Source organism: Geotrypetes seraphini, chromosome 1 (genome assembly GCF_902459505.1).
Source record: "Geotrypetes seraphini chromosome 1, aGeoSer1.1, whole genome shotgun sequence".
NCBI lineage: Eukaryota > Metazoa > Chordata > Amphibia > Gymnophiona > Dermophiidae > Geotrypetes > Geotrypetes seraphini.
The window spans coordinates 208,787,901-208,806,462 of record NC_047084.1 but is presented as its reverse complement, the minus strand read 5'-3'; the positions used below and the strand labels follow the sequence as shown (position 1 = coordinate 208,806,462).

At 43.0% G+C, this 18,562-nt stretch overlaps 1 protein-coding gene across 6 annotated transcripts in view; it reads right to left on the bottom strand.

Moving 5' to 3' along the window:
• The window catches only part of AASDH (aminoadipate-semialdehyde dehydrogenase), a 159,670-nt gene that overhangs the window by 112,661 nt on the left and 28,447 nt on the right, over positions 1–18,562 (bottom strand). For 3 of the 6 annotated variants that reach the window (XM_033944696.1, XM_033944731.1, XM_033944739.1), the window contains exon 2: positions 17,568–17,788. The exons of 1 other annotated variant lie outside the window; for it this stretch is intronic. Coding sequence is in view for 1 of the 5 variants with exons in the window: in XM_033944731.1 (XP_033800622.1) it covers positions 17,568–17,584 (17 nt within the window). In the remaining 4 variants the exon portion in view is untranslated. Of the gene's footprint in view, positions 1–10,081; positions 10,204–17,567; positions 18,211–18,562 lie in introns of those variants that run through there. 2 more of the 6 variants (XM_033944712.1, XM_033944721.1) reach the window with 2 other exon arrangements.

The window sequence follows — 18,562 nt, the reverse complement described above, 5'->3', positions numbered from 1 at the left end:
ACAGGTGGAGAAAAAGTCTCAAAAAGTTTTAGCATGCAGCAATCATTGATGATTCACAGCTGGCATTTTTTTTCTTATTATGGGCAAAAAACTCGCACCCGCAGCACAATGTAAAAAGATCTAAAGGGGGAACCCCTACTACTGTGCACAGTAATACTTTTTAATTCTGCTATTTCTACTTCCTGGTTATTCTGTGCCATTGTGCACATTTGAAGCTGGTGTGAAAACCTTTGGCTGTGGGAAGCTGTTTGGAGAATCTCTTAAGGAGAATTTTGTGGATGTTGGAAGCTTTTTGGAGAATCCCTGAAGAAACCAAATGTGTTGGTGAAACGAGTGCTTGTTGGAGGTTTTGGCTTTGTCATGGACTTGGCTGTGTACTGTGAGAGGCTTAATTTTGCTGTTGAAAAAAGATGAAGAAGTTTAGTACCGGTGGATCCTTTCCAGTTATGTTCTCTGGCGCCAGAGCTAATTATTTTGCTTCCTTTTTCAGCAATTTGTATTTTGAACTTTTTCATATATTTATACATAAAGGCCCTGATTCTGTATAGGACGCCCCACCGACATTACCGATCTCCCTCCCACCCCGACACTACCGATCGCTGGCAGGAGGGTGCCCAAACCCTCCTGCCAGAAGATGCCCCCCCCCCGACAATATCGATCGCTGGCAGGAGGGTGCCCAATCCCTCCTGCCCGAAGACGCACCTTCCCCCCCCGACAATATCGATCGCTGGCAGGAGGGTGCCAAATCCCTCCTGCCCGAAGACGCACCCTCCCCCCTGGTGCTAACAGCCCCCAAACCTCCACCCCACCAAACTAACCTTTTCTTAAGGCCAGATGGGTCTTGCCCGTCCAGCCAGCAGGCCCGCCTCATCGAAATGAGGCAGGCCCGCCCCTTTCCGGCCCATCCCGCCGAAGCCTAAGGCCTGATTGGCCCAGCTTCTAGAAGCCTGGGCCAATCAGGCCTTAGGCATAGCGGGTCCGCCCATCCCCACTAAGTCTAAGGCCTGATTGGCCCAGGTTTCTAGAGCCTGGGCCAATCAGGCCTTAGGCTTTGGTGGGAAGGGGCGGGCCCGCCTCATTTCGACGAGGCGGGCCTGCTGGCTGGACGGGCAAGACCCATCTGGCCTTAAGAAAAGGTTAGTTTGGTGGGGTGGAGGTTTGGGGGCTGTTAGCGCCGGGGGGAGGGTGCGTCTTCGGGCAGGAGGGATTGGGCACACTCCTGCCAGCGATCGATATTGTTGGGGGGGGGCATCTTCTGGCAGGAGGGTTTGGGCACCCTCCTGCCAGCGATCGGTAGTGTCGGGGTGGGAGGGAGATCGGTAATGGGGGGGGGGCGGTTGGTAGTGTCGGCGGGGGGGCCGGTCGGTAGTGTCGGGGGGGGGCATCTTCTGGCAGGAGGGTTTGGGCACCCTCCTGCCTGCATTCGGACAGTGTGCCGTGGCCCGCTATACTTATGGCGGCAGAGAGATCCCTTGCCGCAATAAGTATAGCGGCCGCGTCTACTTACAATGTAGACCAGCATTTTGCTGGCCTACATTTTAAGCGTTTCTTCCTCTACTAGGGAGACGCGTAGGGCCGCCTAGGTTCGCCTAAGGCCCTTAGGAGAGCTTAGGCGTCTTGCGGGTCTCCCTAGGCTCCCGGAGGCGCCTTCAATATAGGCGGCCTGCCTGGGGAGCATTTTTTTAAAAAACGTGCATCCCGATTGGCTGATTAGACAGCTGTAGGATGCCTATAGCTGCCTAAAATCGGGACGCACTTTGGAGAATCAGGCCCAAAAAGTTTAAAAAGTTTTTTTATAAAAACATATTATAAAAATGAATTAAAAATTTAAATATAGAAAAAAGAATTAAAAAGTATTACTGTGCATAGTAGTAGGGGTTCCCCCTTTAGATCTTTTTACATTGTGCTGCGGGTGTGAGTTTTTTGCCCATAATAAGAAAAAGAATGCCAGCTGTGAATCATCAATGATTGCTGCATGCTAAAATGTTTTTGAGGCTTTTTCTCCACCTGTTTTGAATTTCAATGTTGAATCTTAGAGAGGTAGCCCACTGCTGGTGAGTGACATTTTTTTTGCAATTTTCTGGTTTTCCCTTCACTACGTTTTTGATCTTGAGAGACATTTAAACCTATGTGGCTTAAATGCGCATAAGACGAGTCTCTTTCAATTGAAAGGAAGCTCTGGAATGAGAGGGTATAGGATGAAGTTAAGAGATGACAGGCTCCGGAATAATCAAAGGAAATACTGTTTTGCAGAAAGGATGGTAGGTGCGTGGAACAGTCTCCCAGAAGAGGTGGTGGACATAGAGACTGTGTCTGAATTCAAGAATGCATGTGATAGGCACATGGGATCTCAGAGAGAGAAAGAGATAATGGTTACTGTAGCTGGTCAGACTAGATGGCTATTTGGCCTTTACTGGTCATTATGTTTCTATGTTTTATGTTTCTATCCCTGTCACCTATATGCTTTTATGAAATAAGTCTTGTACAATGACCTCCTATAGTCCAGAAATACTCTCACACACTTTTAACACTTGCTCTGAATTGAATAAATGGATATGTGGATTCTATGGGGTCAATATTCTATTACTTCAAAGTTGAAATGTAAATCTTGTTTTAGTTTGGATGTAATCCGCTTTGAACCGCAAGGTAATGGCGGAATAGAAATCACTAATGTAATGTAATGTAATGTAATATTCATAGAAATTTAAATGGCCAGAAACATCTCCTGGCCATTTAAATCGCTAGTCTGTGGCTAACCAGTCTGGTTAGTGCCAAAGCTGAAACCGGCTATTTTGTGGGTGGAAAGGGGGCAGAGTTGGCACTTATGCAATTAATTGTCGATATTTGAGGTAACTGCATATATAGTACCACATAAAGCATAGTCCTTTATGCAATTCACCTTATGCAGTTAAGTGTTAAATATTGCTGAAAAAGTTTTAACCAGCTGTATATTCCCAGATATTCCATGTTGGTGCACTGACATAGCCCAGCACTGAATATCCAAGGATAAAGCTGGAAGTCGCCACAAAAATGCTGACTGCCACTTGCTGAATATCTACCTCATGGATATTTTATAAAATATTCATATACACTGGGTGAGTGTTAGAGGGTGGCAAACAGGGCAGCTTCCCTGGGCCATGCAACTCCAGAGGGCCCCCATGGGCTAGGATGTCCTTCCCTTCTTCCCACCTAGTTCTGAAACCTCCCTCACATTTAAAATGCAAAAGGGTTGCTGCATGCAGCTTTCCTTGGCAGTGTTCCTCTTTCACGGTCTGCCCAAGTGGAAACAGGAAGTTGCATCACAGAGGGCAGACTGCAGCAGAGGAACAGCATCAAGGAAAGCTGCAAGCAGTGCTAGAGAATTGTTGCCACGCCAGCAACTCCTTTACATTTTAAAAGGTGAGGGGGGAATTAAGAAATGGGGGGGGAAGAAGGGAAGGACATCCTAGCCCATTGGCACCCCCTGGAGCAGCTGATTTTTAAATGAAGGGAGGGAAGCTGGATATGAGGGCATGTGGTGAATCCGTAAGGGGAGGAAGAAAGGAGAGATGCTGGTTGGGAGGGTATTTTGTGGGAGGAGGGAAATTGGGGGAGGGTTTCCTCCTTAATTACTGCCCTGGGCCCCTTCCATGTACATTGCAACTCCACTTCATTTTTGTTTTTTTCAGTTCAAATATTTTATTGGTTTTACAAAATAAACAAAATATACAAACATTAATTCAAATAATTAATACAAATATTAACTACATCAAACAGTCCAGTTGTATAGGCCAGTGGTTCCCAACCCTGTCCTGGAGGACCACCAGGCCAATCGGGTTTTCAGGCTAGCCCTAATGAATATGCATGGAGCAGATTTGCATGCCTGTCACTTCCATTATATGCAAATCTCTCTCATGCATATTCATTAGGGCTAGCCTGAAAACCCGAATGGTCTGGTGGTCCTTCAGGACAGGGTTGGGAACCACTGGTATAGACCATAAGTAATATAAAGGATAAAAGTAATGATTATAAGACAATACAAGTTTCCAAGTTTCCAAGTTTATTAGTTTTTGATATCCCGACCATAAAACAAATATCTGGCCGGTTAACAATATAATTTAAAAGAGGGAGTAAAAAGGGAAGAATGTATAAAATATTTAAGTGGGACATAAATGACAAAAACCAGACAGACTTGACTGTGAGGATAGTAAGGGAGGAGGGGAAAAAGTTACATGACATGACAACCAGTGTCTCATGTCAAACATGTACAACAGGCCAGTACAGAGTATGCATGTGAAGCATGGAAGAGAATTCCCAACCAGCATCACTGAATGGCTTAGATAAACTAAGAAGAAGTGACTCAGTTTATAACTTATACAGTTTAATATGAGATATTATATGTCAATGGTCCAAAGTAGAGAATGACATGGGGAAAAAATTTGTCCCCATCACCACCCCGTCCCCGCGACCACCACCCCTTTCACCGCCCCATCCCCGCGACCACTGTCCCCGCCCCGCAACTACTATCCCCACAGCATCCATACAAACTTCAGTACTGCAATATTTAGCTTATTCCTTCCTTATAAATCAAAGTTCTGGCTGCTGAATTAGAGAAAGAGATGTTCAGCTGGCAGGGCTTTGTTTATAAATTTTTATCAACACAACTAATATACTACCTTATTCTAAAGCAAAAAAAAAAAAAAAAAAAAGGAAATAAATATAAATTTTTTTTTCTACCTTTGTTGTCTAGTTTCTGCTTTCCTCATCTTCTCATTTAATTCCATCCATCCACTGTCTGTCTTCTCTCAATGTCTTCCATTTGCTCTGTTACTGTGCCTCTCCTTTCACCCCCCTCCCCAATTGGTCTGGTATCCATCTTCTTCCCTCCGCTCCCTCTACAGTATGGTATCTCTGTCTTCTTCCCTTCAGCGTCTTCTCCCCACTGTCTTCCCCATTTCCCTTCAGCGTCTTCTCCCCACTCTATCTTCCCCAATCCCTATTTCCCTTCAGCGTCTTCTCCCCACTCTGTCTTCCCCATTTCCCTTCAGCACCTTCTCCTCACCACCACCACCCTTCCCTCTCACCACCTCACCGCCCTTCAGCATCCCATATGTGGCCCGAGAATCTAACTCCCTCCCCCTTACCTTTGCAGCACGTTAGTAAAGTAACTTGCTGAAGCCAGCCGAGCCTGCCTGCACACACGCCACTGCAGGCAAGCTCGGCTGGCTTCAGCAAGTTACTTTACTAACGCGCCGCAAGGTAAGAGGGAGGGAGATAGATCCGGTAGGTAGGAAGGAGGGAGGGGGCTGCGCGCGTTCCCTCCCTTAACTGCGGGGACAAGGCCATTCACTGCTCCACGGGGTGGTGGAAGGCCTTGTCCCTGTGCCCGCAGTGAGCACTTTTCCCTCCTTACTGCGGGTAACAGTCACTGTGTCATTCTCTAGTCCAATTGAACAGGGCTCCATACTCTACCGAAAGTACTAGTGGAATGATGCTTTTCTGCAATAACACTTCCATTTGATCTTCATGTCTCTGTTGTCCAAGAACAATAATTTTAAGGTTCATGAATATTTAATATGCATTTATTTGTGCAACTCCACTTCTATACCACCCAAACTATACCGTGGGGAATGCTTACACACCATCTTGGAATGAATATTTATATTCATGTATCCTGTTGCATAATTTTATGAGAGCCATTTTCTATGTATTAAACTTGCTTTATAAAATTATCCCCCAAACAGTTAAGGTAAAAATCAAAAATAATTTACAAACCACAAGGTACTACTTATCACATATAGTGCTGAAAGTCATACACAGCGCTGTACATTTTGTCATTTATAGACAGTCTCTGCTCGGAAGAGCTTAAAATCTAACTTGGACAGACAGATACAACATATAGGGTTGGGGGATGCAGAATCCAAGGTGAAAGGAGTTAGGAGTTGAAAGCACTCTCAAAGAGGTGAGCTTTTAACTGTGCCTTGAACAATTCCAGAGATGAAGCCTGCCGTAGGGATCTAGGCAGCTTGTTCCAAGCATACAGCGCAACAAGACAAAAAGGACAGAGTCTGGAATTGGCAGCTGAAGAGAAGGGTAGATAGGAGGGACTTACCAGCTGAGCAAACTCACGGGGGGGAGGGGGGAATCATAGGGGGAGATAAGTGAAGAGAGATAGTGAGGGGCAGTTGAGTGAGTATATTTGTAGGTCAGTAAGAGGAGTTTGAATTGTAGTCTGAAATAGATGGGAAGCTAATGAAGTGTCTTTAAGAAAGGGGTAACATGAGTATAATCTTCCTTATTCTCCTGCTCCCTCTCTTTCCACCCTCCTCCCTTCCCATGCTCCCCCTCCCCTTCTCCCCCCCATGTCTTCTCACCTGTCTCTCTACGTATGCCTGTATTTTTGTCCTGTAATTTTATTGTGAATGTCAATTGTAACCCATTCTGAGCTCCCAGGAGAACAAGATAGAAATCTAATTAAATAAATAAATAAATATAGCAGCTCTCCAGGAATATGAGTCGTGCAGCTGAATTCTGGATGGTTTGGCTAAGTGGAAGGCCTGAGAGTAGTGAGTTGCAGTAATCTAAGCGCGAGGTGATGAGGGTGTGAATAAGTGTTTTGGTAGTGTGCTCAGAAAGGAAAGGACAGATTTTGGTAATATAGAGGAAGAAGCGAAAGATTTTAGCGATATGTTATATCTGGGTGGTGAAGGAGAGAGAGAAGAGTCAAAGATAACTCCAAGATTACGAGCAGACAAAACAGGAAGGATGAGAGTATTGTCCATAGAGACTGAGGGAAGTGGAGAGAAGATGAGCAGCTCTGTTTTAGCCATATTCAATTTTAGATGGTGAGACATTCAGGCGGCAACTTCAGACAGGCAGGCTGAGACTCTGGTCTGGGTTTAAGTAGAGATATTTGGCACAGAGAGGTAGATCTGGAAGTCATCAGCATAGAGGTGATACTGGAAGCCGTGGGAGGAGATCAGTGCACCAAGTGAGCAAGTGTAGATTGAGAAAAGGAGCAGTCACAGACAGAGCCTTGAGGTACATCAATCGATAGCGGGAAGGAATCACCATTGCGTACACTGAAGGGTGCGATGGGAGAGATAGAAAGAACCCTGAAATCCCAAGAAGGACAGCATATCAAAGAATAGGCAATGATCAACAGTATCAAAGGCAGCAGACAGATGAGAAAGATGAGGATAAAGTTGAGGCCATTGGATCTGGCCAAGAATAGATCTTTGGAAACTTTAGTAAGGGCAGTTTCCATGGAATACACGGGCGAAAGCCTGTCTGAAGCGGATCCAGAATAGCATGGGATGAGAGGAAGTCCAGGCAACGACAGTGAACAGCATGTTTAAGTAACTTGGATAAGAAAAGGAGGAGGGAGATGGGATGATAGTTACAGACAGGACAGTAGTAAGGACAATTTCCAGGTTTTGCTGCCAGTTCTTATTGTCTCTTGGTCAGCTTAAATTTTTGCTTGGTTGCAAAACACAGCACAGTCTCAGCACTCTCCATTCCAGCACATCCTTCTATAAGTTCAGAATGTTTCCTGCCCCCACCCTCTCCCCTTCCTAATGGTTCAGTGATCATAGCAGCAAAGCATTCAGAGCAAATTGTACTGGGATCAAACTAATTGCATTCTTTGCATGGGGCAAGTACATTAGGAAAATAAATCTGTGACGCTTTAACAGTCTCAGCTAAGAACCAAAGCATTGATTAGTGGATATATCAGAATATATTTTGCTATCAGAAAATCTCAAAAGTTCACAAATCAGTGGCGTACCTAGCATATGTGACACCTGGGGCCCATCATTTTTTGACACCCCCCCATCTATATCAAAAATATTATTTTTAGTAACAATCCACATATTGCACAAGAGTGTACCTAGGAAAAGGCAGCATCTTAAACACTGCAATGAGCACTAGAACACCAACACATACATTGTAAAACTAAACAAGCCAGATCTCGCACAGTCAATTGATCCTGTAGTCAATGCCAACTGAAACTATGTCCTTTTCATACACACAGAACGGAGATACACCCTCGCCCAATATGGAATAATCACAAACTAAAAATAGAAATATGTAGACAAAAGTTAAACTGAACCACCAAGAAATCAGACTCTGCATACAATACAACACCACAACACCACAAAAACAGTGACACGTCCCCTAATACTGTGCAAAATATAAAGACAGTAGATGTAAATTTGAAAAAACTGATACATAACAATCACCACTTTACAAATTAACAAATAAAAATAAAACAAATAATGAGAAATAAGAAAATACCATTTTATTGAACTAATCCATTTTTCAATTAGCTTTCAGAGGCCAAATCTTTCTTCAGAACAGTACAGTATACTGCTGTTATGGTATCCTGTCCTGAGGAAAGGGGTTTAGTCCAAAAAAATTGCCTTATTTCCATTTTCTATTTATAAACTTTTTATCAATACAGTTACAATACTACTTGATTCTAAGTAAAGCAACAAAAAAATATTTCTACCCTATTGTCATTTCTGCTTTAATCATCTTCTTTGCTCTCTTCTTTCTATACAGCATTTGTCCTCTCTCCCTTCCATGCAACATCTGCCCTCTCTTTGTCCCTTCCACCCATCTTCTGCCCTCTCTCTCTACCACTTCCATCTACTGCCCACACTCTCTCTGTCCCTTCCATCTACTGTCCACCCTCTGTTCCATATGGCATCTTCCCTCTTTCTATGTCCCTTCAATAAACTGTATATCTGGAGTCCCTTTTCTCCATTGCACATGATTCATTTCAGCTTCACCTCTCTCCATTTTTCTGTTTCCACCCCCTCCCCTATGCTTTGGCATCTCTCTCTTTCTCTTCTCCTTTCCTTCTTCCCACTCCACACCATGGTGTGGTATCTCTATCTCCTTCCCTTCCTTCATGCCATGGCATCTCTTCCTCCCCCTCCATGGTCTGGTATCTCCTTTCCTTTTTTCCTTTCCCTCCCTCCCATGGACTTGGCATCTCTGGTTCCTCTCCCTTGTCTTCCTTCTCCCTACTTCCCTCTCTCTCCCCATTTGGGTGCTGCAGCAGTAGCAGCATGTCGCCCCTCCTTGCCTGTGCAATATTTCTACCCTCCTCCCTTCCCTGTACAGCAGCAGCAGCATTCCCCCCCCCTTGCCTGTGCAGTATTTCTACCCTCCCCCCTTCCCTGTGCAGCATTTCTACCCTCCCTCCTTCCTTGCCCAGCATGTCTACCCTCCCTCCTTCCTTGCCCAGCATGTCTACCCTCTCCCCCTTCCCTGCCCAGCATGTCTGGCCGGCTCCCCTGCTGAAAGCCGCGGGTGTCCGTTCCTGGCACAATCCACAGCTGCGTCGGAAGCCTTCTCTCTGATGTTGTGATGTCAGAGGGAACGCTTCCGACACAGCTGCAGATCGTGTGAGGAGTGGATGCCCGCGGCTTTCAGCAGGGGAGCCGGCCAAAAGATGAGCAACGCCGGTGAGCACCCGTGGACACCCCTGTTTACTGCCGCTGCTGCTGGTTAAGGAAAGCAGCAGCAACAGTATAGGGAGGGTGGCCAGCTGTGCACTAGAGAGTTGCACAGGGACAGAAGTCCCACCCGTCCCCGTGAGGAATCCCTCCGTCCACACCCATCCCTGCGAGGAATCCTTCCGTCCCCACCTGTCCCCGCGAAGAATCCCCTCCGTCCCCACCCGTCCCCGCGAGGAATCCCCTTCGACCCTGCCCGTCCCTATAAACTTCAGAAATAGTTATTTCATTTAATTATGCTACTGAATTAAAGGCTCTGGTAGAGACCCATTTACAAATAAGCAAAGACACTTTATTAATTTGGAAATATTAATTTGGAAGAATACCTACTTTTTAAACGGGTTTCTACCAAAGCCTCTAATGTAAATATAAAATATAAATACTCAGCTGATGAGAACCCCCAAGCTATCAGCTGAGAACTTCCTTTGCAGTTGGCTGGTAGGCAGCAGTAACGTCCCTGAGTCACAGATGCTGACACCTCAGTGGCTCAAGGATGTTGCCATGGTAGGAGGAACCAATGGACAGCAACAGAAGAATTTACAGAAGATGGGAAAGCGGAAAAAAGAAACTGGGACCACCTTTGTTGAAAAATAAGTCTGCTGTGCTTGGTGGAGAGGAGTTCTGGCCGTCTCTAGAGGAGATCCTCTGCTGGCGGTGCTTGGGGATCCCCACCAGTCACAGCAAGGGTCAGCAAGTACTTCAACACTGTAGAAATAAAACCAGAAATGCATTTCCTTTTCTTTTGAACAAAATACAAAGAAATCTGCTATATACATTTCCCAAAGAAAAAATATTTTAGTCAATAAATTCCGTTCTTTACCTTTGTTGTCTGGAGACTTATTTTTCCATAAAGGTGGTCCCAGTTTCTTTTTTCCATTTTTCCATCTTCTGTAAATTCTTCTTTTGCTGTCCATTGGCTCCTCCTACCATGGTCCAGCATTTATCCCTTTCTCATCTTTCGCCCCTGCCCACCAGTCTCATGCCCATTTCTCCTTCTATCACCCCTCTCCAGCACCATGCCACTTCTCTCTCTCCATTCCCTTCACCACTATGTCCAACATTCCTCCCTCTTGCGTCCATTTCAATCTGTCCGTTCCACCACAATATTTCCCCTCTCATCTGTACCTCACTCCCTTCCTATGACCAAAATTCTCCTTTCTTCCATTCCCCATGTACACAACCATCTCTTTCCCTCCCTTCCTCTCTCCCAAGTCCATGCCTTCTGTGTCCAAAAACACTTTCTCTCCCCCATCTCAGCATCTCTTTCCTTCCCTTCCTTTCTCCCAAGTTTATGCCTTCTGTGTCCAAAATCGCACTCCCTCCCCCACCTCTTCCCCTCCCTTCCTCCATCCTCTCTCCCAAGTTCATGCCTTGTGTCCAAAAACGCACTCCCTCTCCCACCTCAGCATCTCTTTCCCTCCCTTCCTCTCTCTCAAGTTCATGCCTTCTGTGTCCAAAAACCCATTCCATTCCCCACCTCAGCATCTCTTTCCCTTCCTTCCTCTCTCCCAAGTTCATGCCTTGTGTCCAAAGCGCACTCCCTCCCCCACCTCAGCATCTCTTTCCCTCCCTTCCTCCATCCTCTTTCCCAAGTTTATGCCTTGTGTCCAAAAATGCACTCCCTCCACCATTTTGTGTTCCGCGTTTGCCTCCCAGCCCATTTTAGCAACTTTCTCAGCAAAATGGAGCTCGAGCTGCGAGGCTTGTCTTCTATTTCCTGCCTGCCCTGCCGCGTACACATAGCCGACCATAAGTCTTCCCGATGTCAGCGCTGGCGTCAGAGGTAGGGAGGGCTTTGCTTAAGTCCTCCCTCCGACGTCAGCGCTGACATCAGGGAAGACTTCCGATCGGCTATGTGTGAGCGGCAGAGTAGGTAGAAACAAAAGACGAGCCTCGCGGCTCGAGATGTATTTAACCCCGCAGGTCCCCCGTCATCCCCGTTCAGCTCTCTCCTGTGCACCCCCTTGGGGCATGCACCCGGGGCGGACCGTCCCCCCCGCCCCCTCCTAGGTACGCCACTGTCACAAATGTATGACAGAAAAATATTTCAGCAAATCCCAAGCGTAAAATACTCTCAAATGTATTTAAATCAACACACTGTGGATTTAAAGATTGTCTTTAATTGTGTCCATGTACAGTACTGTTTCCCCAATTTTAGATAATACGCTTTGAAATTATGATAATACGTGTACATCAAATTTTAAATAAAACTTGAAATAAACCTCTCCCTAATGATTCTCCGCTGAGGCAGATAAACACCTCTCTGCTGAACCCCGCCCCCTGACTCAGCAGGGTTACCTTGTTAAGGTAGCTTAGCACTGAGCTGTAAAAACCAGTACAGTTTGGAACATGTAGTCAACTCAGCCTTGGACTAAAAGCCCCTGCTGTATGGAGGTGGAATGATAGCATTAGTGGAAGATAACCCCTTACTCTTCCACACTACCAGTCAAACTCATCATTGGCCAGAATTGTAATTCATTTTAAACTTTTTTTCATTCTCAAAAACATCCTTCACAATTTGCAATTCTATTTTTCATAAATAATTCAAATTCATAAAGGTGCACTTATTTGTAAACAAAAGAACGGACCCACTGCCGATATGACCAGTGTTTTGATTCTTCTTCAGGGAAGTAGTCCACTAAAAAAATAAAAACTAAAACATATCGAACTGTGCACTACACCATTTATGACAAAACCACACTAAAGTGATAAAAATATCCAAAGTGTGCTTCTATACCAACACTTACTTGAATCTAAAGTGCACCCCATTTCCTAATGCTTCTTCAAAATGACTGCAGCATCTTCTGCCACCAGTTAAATACTGATGTCACAACCAGGAAGTAAATATGATTGGAGAAACTTCAAATCACTCATCCAACATCAAATCAGAAACCACCAATCGGTCTCTGCATTCAAACCATTGACTTGTATTGAATCTAATTCAACTATCCAGCACTGTTCTTTCAAATTCAAAAAATATCTGTAACCTGTCGCAAAAATTGTCTGTAGTACCTGAAGATTGGAGGGTGGCCAATGTTACACTGAATTTTAAAAAGGGTTCCAGGAGAGATTCTGGAAATTAAATACAAGTAAGCCTGACTTTGGTGCCAGGCAACACGGTGGAAACAATTATAAAAAATAAAATTGTGGAACACGTAGACAAACATGATTTAATGGGACAGAGTCAGCATGGGTTCAGCTGAGGAAGATCTTGCCTCACCAATTTGCTTGACTTCTTTGAAAGTGTGAATAAACATGTGGATAAAGGTGAGCCGGTTGACATAGGGCTCCTTTTACAAAGGTGCGCTAGCGTTTTTAGCGCACGCACCAGATTAGCGCACGCTACCCAAAAAACTACCGCCTGCTATTCAGCGTGTTAAGGCCCTAACACACCTTTGTAAAAGGAGCCCATAGTTTATCTAGATTTTCAAAAAACTTTTGACAAAGTTCCTCATGAGAAGCTCCTGAGAAAATTAAAGACTCATGGGATAGGTGGCAAAGTTAAGTTGTGGATTAGGAATTGGTTCTCGGATAGAAAACAGAGGGTAGGGTTAAATGGTCATTTTTCTCAATGGAGGAGAGTAAACAGTGGAGTGCCACCGTGATCTGTACTGGGACCGGTGCTATTTAACTTATTTAGAAATGATCTGGAAATTGGAATGACGAGTGAGGTAATTAAATGTGCAGATGACATTAAACTGTTTAAAATTTTTAAAATGCATGCAGATTATGAAAAATTTCAGGCAGACCTAAGGAAATTGGAAGGCAGGGCGTTCAAGTGGTAGATGAAATGTAACGTAGACAAATGAAAAATGATGCACATTGGAAATAATAACCCAAATCAAAGTTACCAGATGCTAGGGTCTACCTCGGGGGTTAGCATTCAAGAAAAAGATCAGAGTGTCATTGTAGATAATACAATGAAATCTTCCTCCTAATACGATGAAACCACAAAATTAAAAAAAAACACAAAGCACACTGTACGCAGAGAAAATGTTAATTATCATTTATATTCATGGGGTTTTTTTTCAAAGAGATCTAGGCAGAAGATTTTAAAATATGCAATCAGTAACAACTATAGAAAAATAGACAAATATAGTGCAAAATATAGACCACAGATATAAATTCACAAAACTGACACATTTTGATCACAAAATTGAAAATAAAATTATTTTTCCTACCTTTGTTGTCCGGTGATTTCATGAGACTCTGGTTGCATTTCGTTCTGACTGTGCATCCAATATTTCTTTCTTTCTGCCTCCATCAGCGTTTGTGTGGTAGCATTCCATGTTTTGAATTGCTCTTATGGTTCAAGACTAGAGAAATCTTCAAGATTGAGTTAAAAGTGTCCTTGATCATGGATAGGGTAATTTTGCTATAGTCCCTGGAATTGAATATATGTGTGTGGGAGGTTGGATGATATCAGCTTAGAGGAGAAGATGTAGTGTGAGTAAAGAATGATTGGTCAAGGGGAGGGAGTATGCATGTTGGTTATTGGACATTGATGAAAGAGATTTTGAGCCAACGATCATGTCAATGGTATGACCAGCTATGTTTGTGGGAGTAAAGATTAGTGGGATTAGTGAGATATCATAAATTAAAGTTAGAATACACTGGGTGTGAGGGTTGTTTATTGAGTCAAAGTACATGTTAAAGGCATCCCCCCAACATTATAGGGTTACTATGAGAAACACTGAAATCCAGAATTGCTGATTGGAGAGAAGTTAGTGAGTTTTTAGTAAAAGGAGGAGGAAGCTTAGCTAGGTCCTTCCTCATTTATACCAACAGGGGTGTCTACTCTATCGCAGATTTTGATATCATCTACAGAGAGACAAATCTTACCTGACAGTCCTTCAGCAATATCGCTTACAAAAATTTTAAAAAGAACAGGCCCAAGAACCGAATCTTGAGGTACACCACTGGTAATATCCTTTTCCTCAGAGATCTCTCTATTGACCACTAACCTCTGTCACCTTCCACTCAACCAATTCCTGACCCAGTCTGTCACTTTAAGTCACATCCCAAGGGCACCCAGTTTATTTATTAGACACCTGTGTGGAACACTGTCAGAGGCTTTGCTAAAATCTAACTATACCACATCTAGTGCACTCCCTCTATCCAATTCTCTGGTTACCCAGTCAATGAAATTGACTAGATTTGTCTGACAAGACCTGCCTCTAGTGAATCCATGTTGCTTCAGGTCCTGTAATCTACTTGATTCCAGAAACTTCACTTTTCTCTGTTTTAAAAGTGTTTCCATTAATTTACTTTCCAAAGAAGTCAGACTCACTAGCCTGTAATTCCCTACTTCTTCCTTACTTCCATTTTTTGTGGAGAAGGACCACATCTGCTCTTCTCCAGTTCCACTCCTGATTCTAGAGAAGTATTGAAAATATCAGCCAGTGGAGCCACCAGAATTTCCCTAAGTTCCTTCAGTACCCTCAGATGTACTCCATCTGGCCCAATTCCTTTGTTTACCTTCAGTTTAGCTAACTCCTCATGAACACAAGCCTCTGAAAATTGATCAGGGTCTTCCAAACCTCTATCATTATTTGCGTTTGTCTTCTACGATCCTGCTCCCAGCACTTCAGCTGTGAAACAGAACAGAAATATTTGTTAAGCAATTCAGCCTTATCTTTATCAGTTTCTACATATTTATCCCCTTCACCTCTGAGTCTCACAATGCCAATTTTGCACTTCTTCCTATCACTAATATACCTAAAAAATGTCTTGTCTCCCCCATTTTACCATGTTTGCTACTTTTTTCCATTTGCATCTTTGTTTTCCTGACTACTCAACCAGCTTCTCTTAATTTTTCCAGATATTTTAGCCAGTCTTTCTTTCTGCAAAATGTTGTTGTTTATGAAAGCCAGCCACTTTTTCCTTACCTTTTAAGCTACTACTTTGAGAACCAAAGTGGCCTTCTTTTCCTCTTACTGTCCTTACAAAATGGCTTAGAGATAACATGTTATCCCTAAGCACATCTTAAACAAAGTGCCCTCTCTTCCTGTGGAAAGACAGCATTCAGCTATCCTCTGCAATCAGTATTAATAACATCCTGATTAACAAGGTTTCATCATCAAAAATCCTGGGTGTAATCATTGATAGTAAGTTAAACTTCCAACAACAAATTGGTGCAGTGGTCAGAAACTGCTTCCATAAACTTCAAATGATTAGGTCCCTAGCTAGATTTCTAGAGCACTCTTCCTTAAACATCTTAATTCACTCACTTGTAATTTCTAAAATGGATTATTGTAACTCTCTTTACAAAGGAATATTGCAAAAGGAAATCAGACGGCTTCAATTAATTCAAAATACTTCCATCAAAATCATCACCAACTCTAAGAAACATGATCAAGTCACACCTCTGCTTAAAAACACCCATTGGCTTCCCATCCCTTATATAATTACTTTCAAAATTGCTTTACTTACTTTTAAAACACATAAATCCAGAGAACCAGCTTACATCGACAAATTACTCATCTCTCATGCTTCCTCTAAAGTTCTTAGATCTTCCCAAAATTTACTCTTTGTACCCTCCCTCAAGACATTCTGCATTCGCTGTACAACCTCTTTTGCAGTTACTGCCCCTCTTACCTGGAACTCTCTGCCCCCCCCCCCTCCCATCTCAGGGAGGAATCTAACTTAGATAAATTTAAAGGAGCCTTAAAATGTTTCCTATATAGAGATGCTTTCGAGCACTGATACTAGTTACCCTTCATCGAATCTGTAAAGGCAGCTTTGAATGAAACTCCTTACCCTCCCTTCTGTTTTTTCCCTTGTTTGTTCTCTTTTCTTGACTTTACTGTAGTTCACCCTTCTCCCTTTTGTCTCTTGTTCATCTGTTTTGTTTTAATAATTTGTTTTTGTTGAATATTTTAAAGTTGTTGTTGTTTATTTTAACATTATTATATATTGCCTAGAAATTAAGATAGGCGATCAAAAATTTTTTTATTAAACTTGGAAACTTGGTTTGTTGCCCTTACAATAGCTCCTTTCAGTTTTGCTCCCTACTTTCCTATGTCTTCCAGATGTTCCCATCCAGATAATTCCTTGATGTAATCCCCCATCTTAACAAAGCATTAAGTTCAGTAGTGTCCCATGCTCTATTGGTCCCATTACCAACTGCTGGAACAGTTCTCCTTGTAGAGAATCCAGGAACTCCCTACTACTACACACTCCGCTCTAGGGATATCCTAAGCAATATGTGGCATGTTAAAATCACCAATTAGTAATACTTCCACTTTTACAGCTATATTCTGAATATCTACCATTAAATCTGTCCACTTCTTCCATTTGTGAAGGAGGCCTGTATATCACACCAATGTAAATATTTACCATTCCCTCTTTCCAGATTGACCCATAATGCCTCTTCCTTACCCTACAAATACTGCAATTGTGTGGCTTTAATATGATCTTTAACATATAACACTACACCCCTCCTTTTCTTCCTACCCTGTCTTTCTTAAACAGATGACTGGGATAACTATATCCCAGTCATGATTCTTTGTGAACCACATCTCTGTGATTGCTACTAAATCCAACTCAGCCTCTTCTATCACAGCCTCTAGATCCAGAACCTTGTTTCCAATATTTTGAGCATTGGTATATGCAGCTTTCCAGACTTTGCCCCCTTTTCCCTTTTGTGTAGAGGTATTTAGTGATTCTTTGCTTCAGTCTTCACTGAGGATGACGTGGGGGAGTTACCAGTTCCAGATATGGCATTCAAGTCTGATAAAACAGAGAAACTCATACAAATCTCTGTAACATTGGATGATGTAATGGCTCAATTTGACAAATTGAACAGTAGCAAATTACCTGGACCAGATGGTATACATCCCAGAGTGCTGATAGAATTGAAAAATTAACTTGCAGAGCTATTGTTAGTAATTTGTAATTTTTCTTTAAAATCTAGCATAGTAGCAGAAGATTGGAGGGTGGCCAACATGATGCCAATTTTTTAAAAGGATTCCAGAGGTGATTTTGGAAATTATAGGCCAGTGAATCTGATGTCAGTGCCGGGCAAAACGTACAATATGTACTTACGTGAGGGCTTAGTCTCACCTGTGGACTTTGATCATCCTGCCCCAACAATTCTAGTTTAAAGTCATCCTCAGAAGGTTAGCCAGTCTGTTGATGAAGACACTTCTTCCCTTATTTGATAGATGCACATCATCCCTGCTCAGCAGCCCTTAGAAAATCATCCCATGGTTCAGAAAGCCAAAATGCGTCAATGAAACCATCCATGCAGCCCTTGTCCTGAAGAGGTGCTGAGTGATGATCCGCTAAGGGGAAGAAAAACTCCATTGGAATATCTTACCTGTTGTCCTTTTTTTTATACTTTTTAGTTCAGTACTCTGCTTTTCAGGAAAGTTATTTTAGGCAATACTGTAACCTTTAGAGTCTCTGTTAGGGTTTTTATATAAAAAGCTTGCCTCAAATTGAGGCATGTCATGGAAGTTTCATGGGCAGCGGAGGCTATATGGCCCAGCATTCTCAACATCTGCCAAACTGATGCTGCTGGGTCTCTAAATGATCTACATAGAGCACAGCTTAGTTATTTGCATGACTCTCTTGCAAGAAGCAAACAAACCTACTTAGACACCCCATAATTTGCATTACTCATTTAACTATTTATTTTAAAATTGTATACACCGCCTAAAACCTAGGCAGTTTCTATATGACCATACATAAAACCTATCACAAATACAAATTATACTTATCTTTTTATTAGCAATTGGCAGTAAATCAGGAGTCACTCAATTCAGAAGATAATCGCAGCAAGCAGAAAAGTGCAGAAACAGTAGCTACCTGCCCTTGCTATGGGGAATTTGAGGGCAGCAGCAAATTACAGACATCATCTATAAAGTCACGAGATCACACACTGGTTTAGACACTGGTTTTGGCACAAAAGATGTTACAGCAAAGTCCCAAGTAAAATTTTGTACAGCTGCTATTGCAGGTGACCTAAGATAGAGTCCTGAAAGATATTGTGAATGCATGCCCAAAACACAGGTCCCAAAATAACAAGATCGTACAATACAGATTACGGTATACTC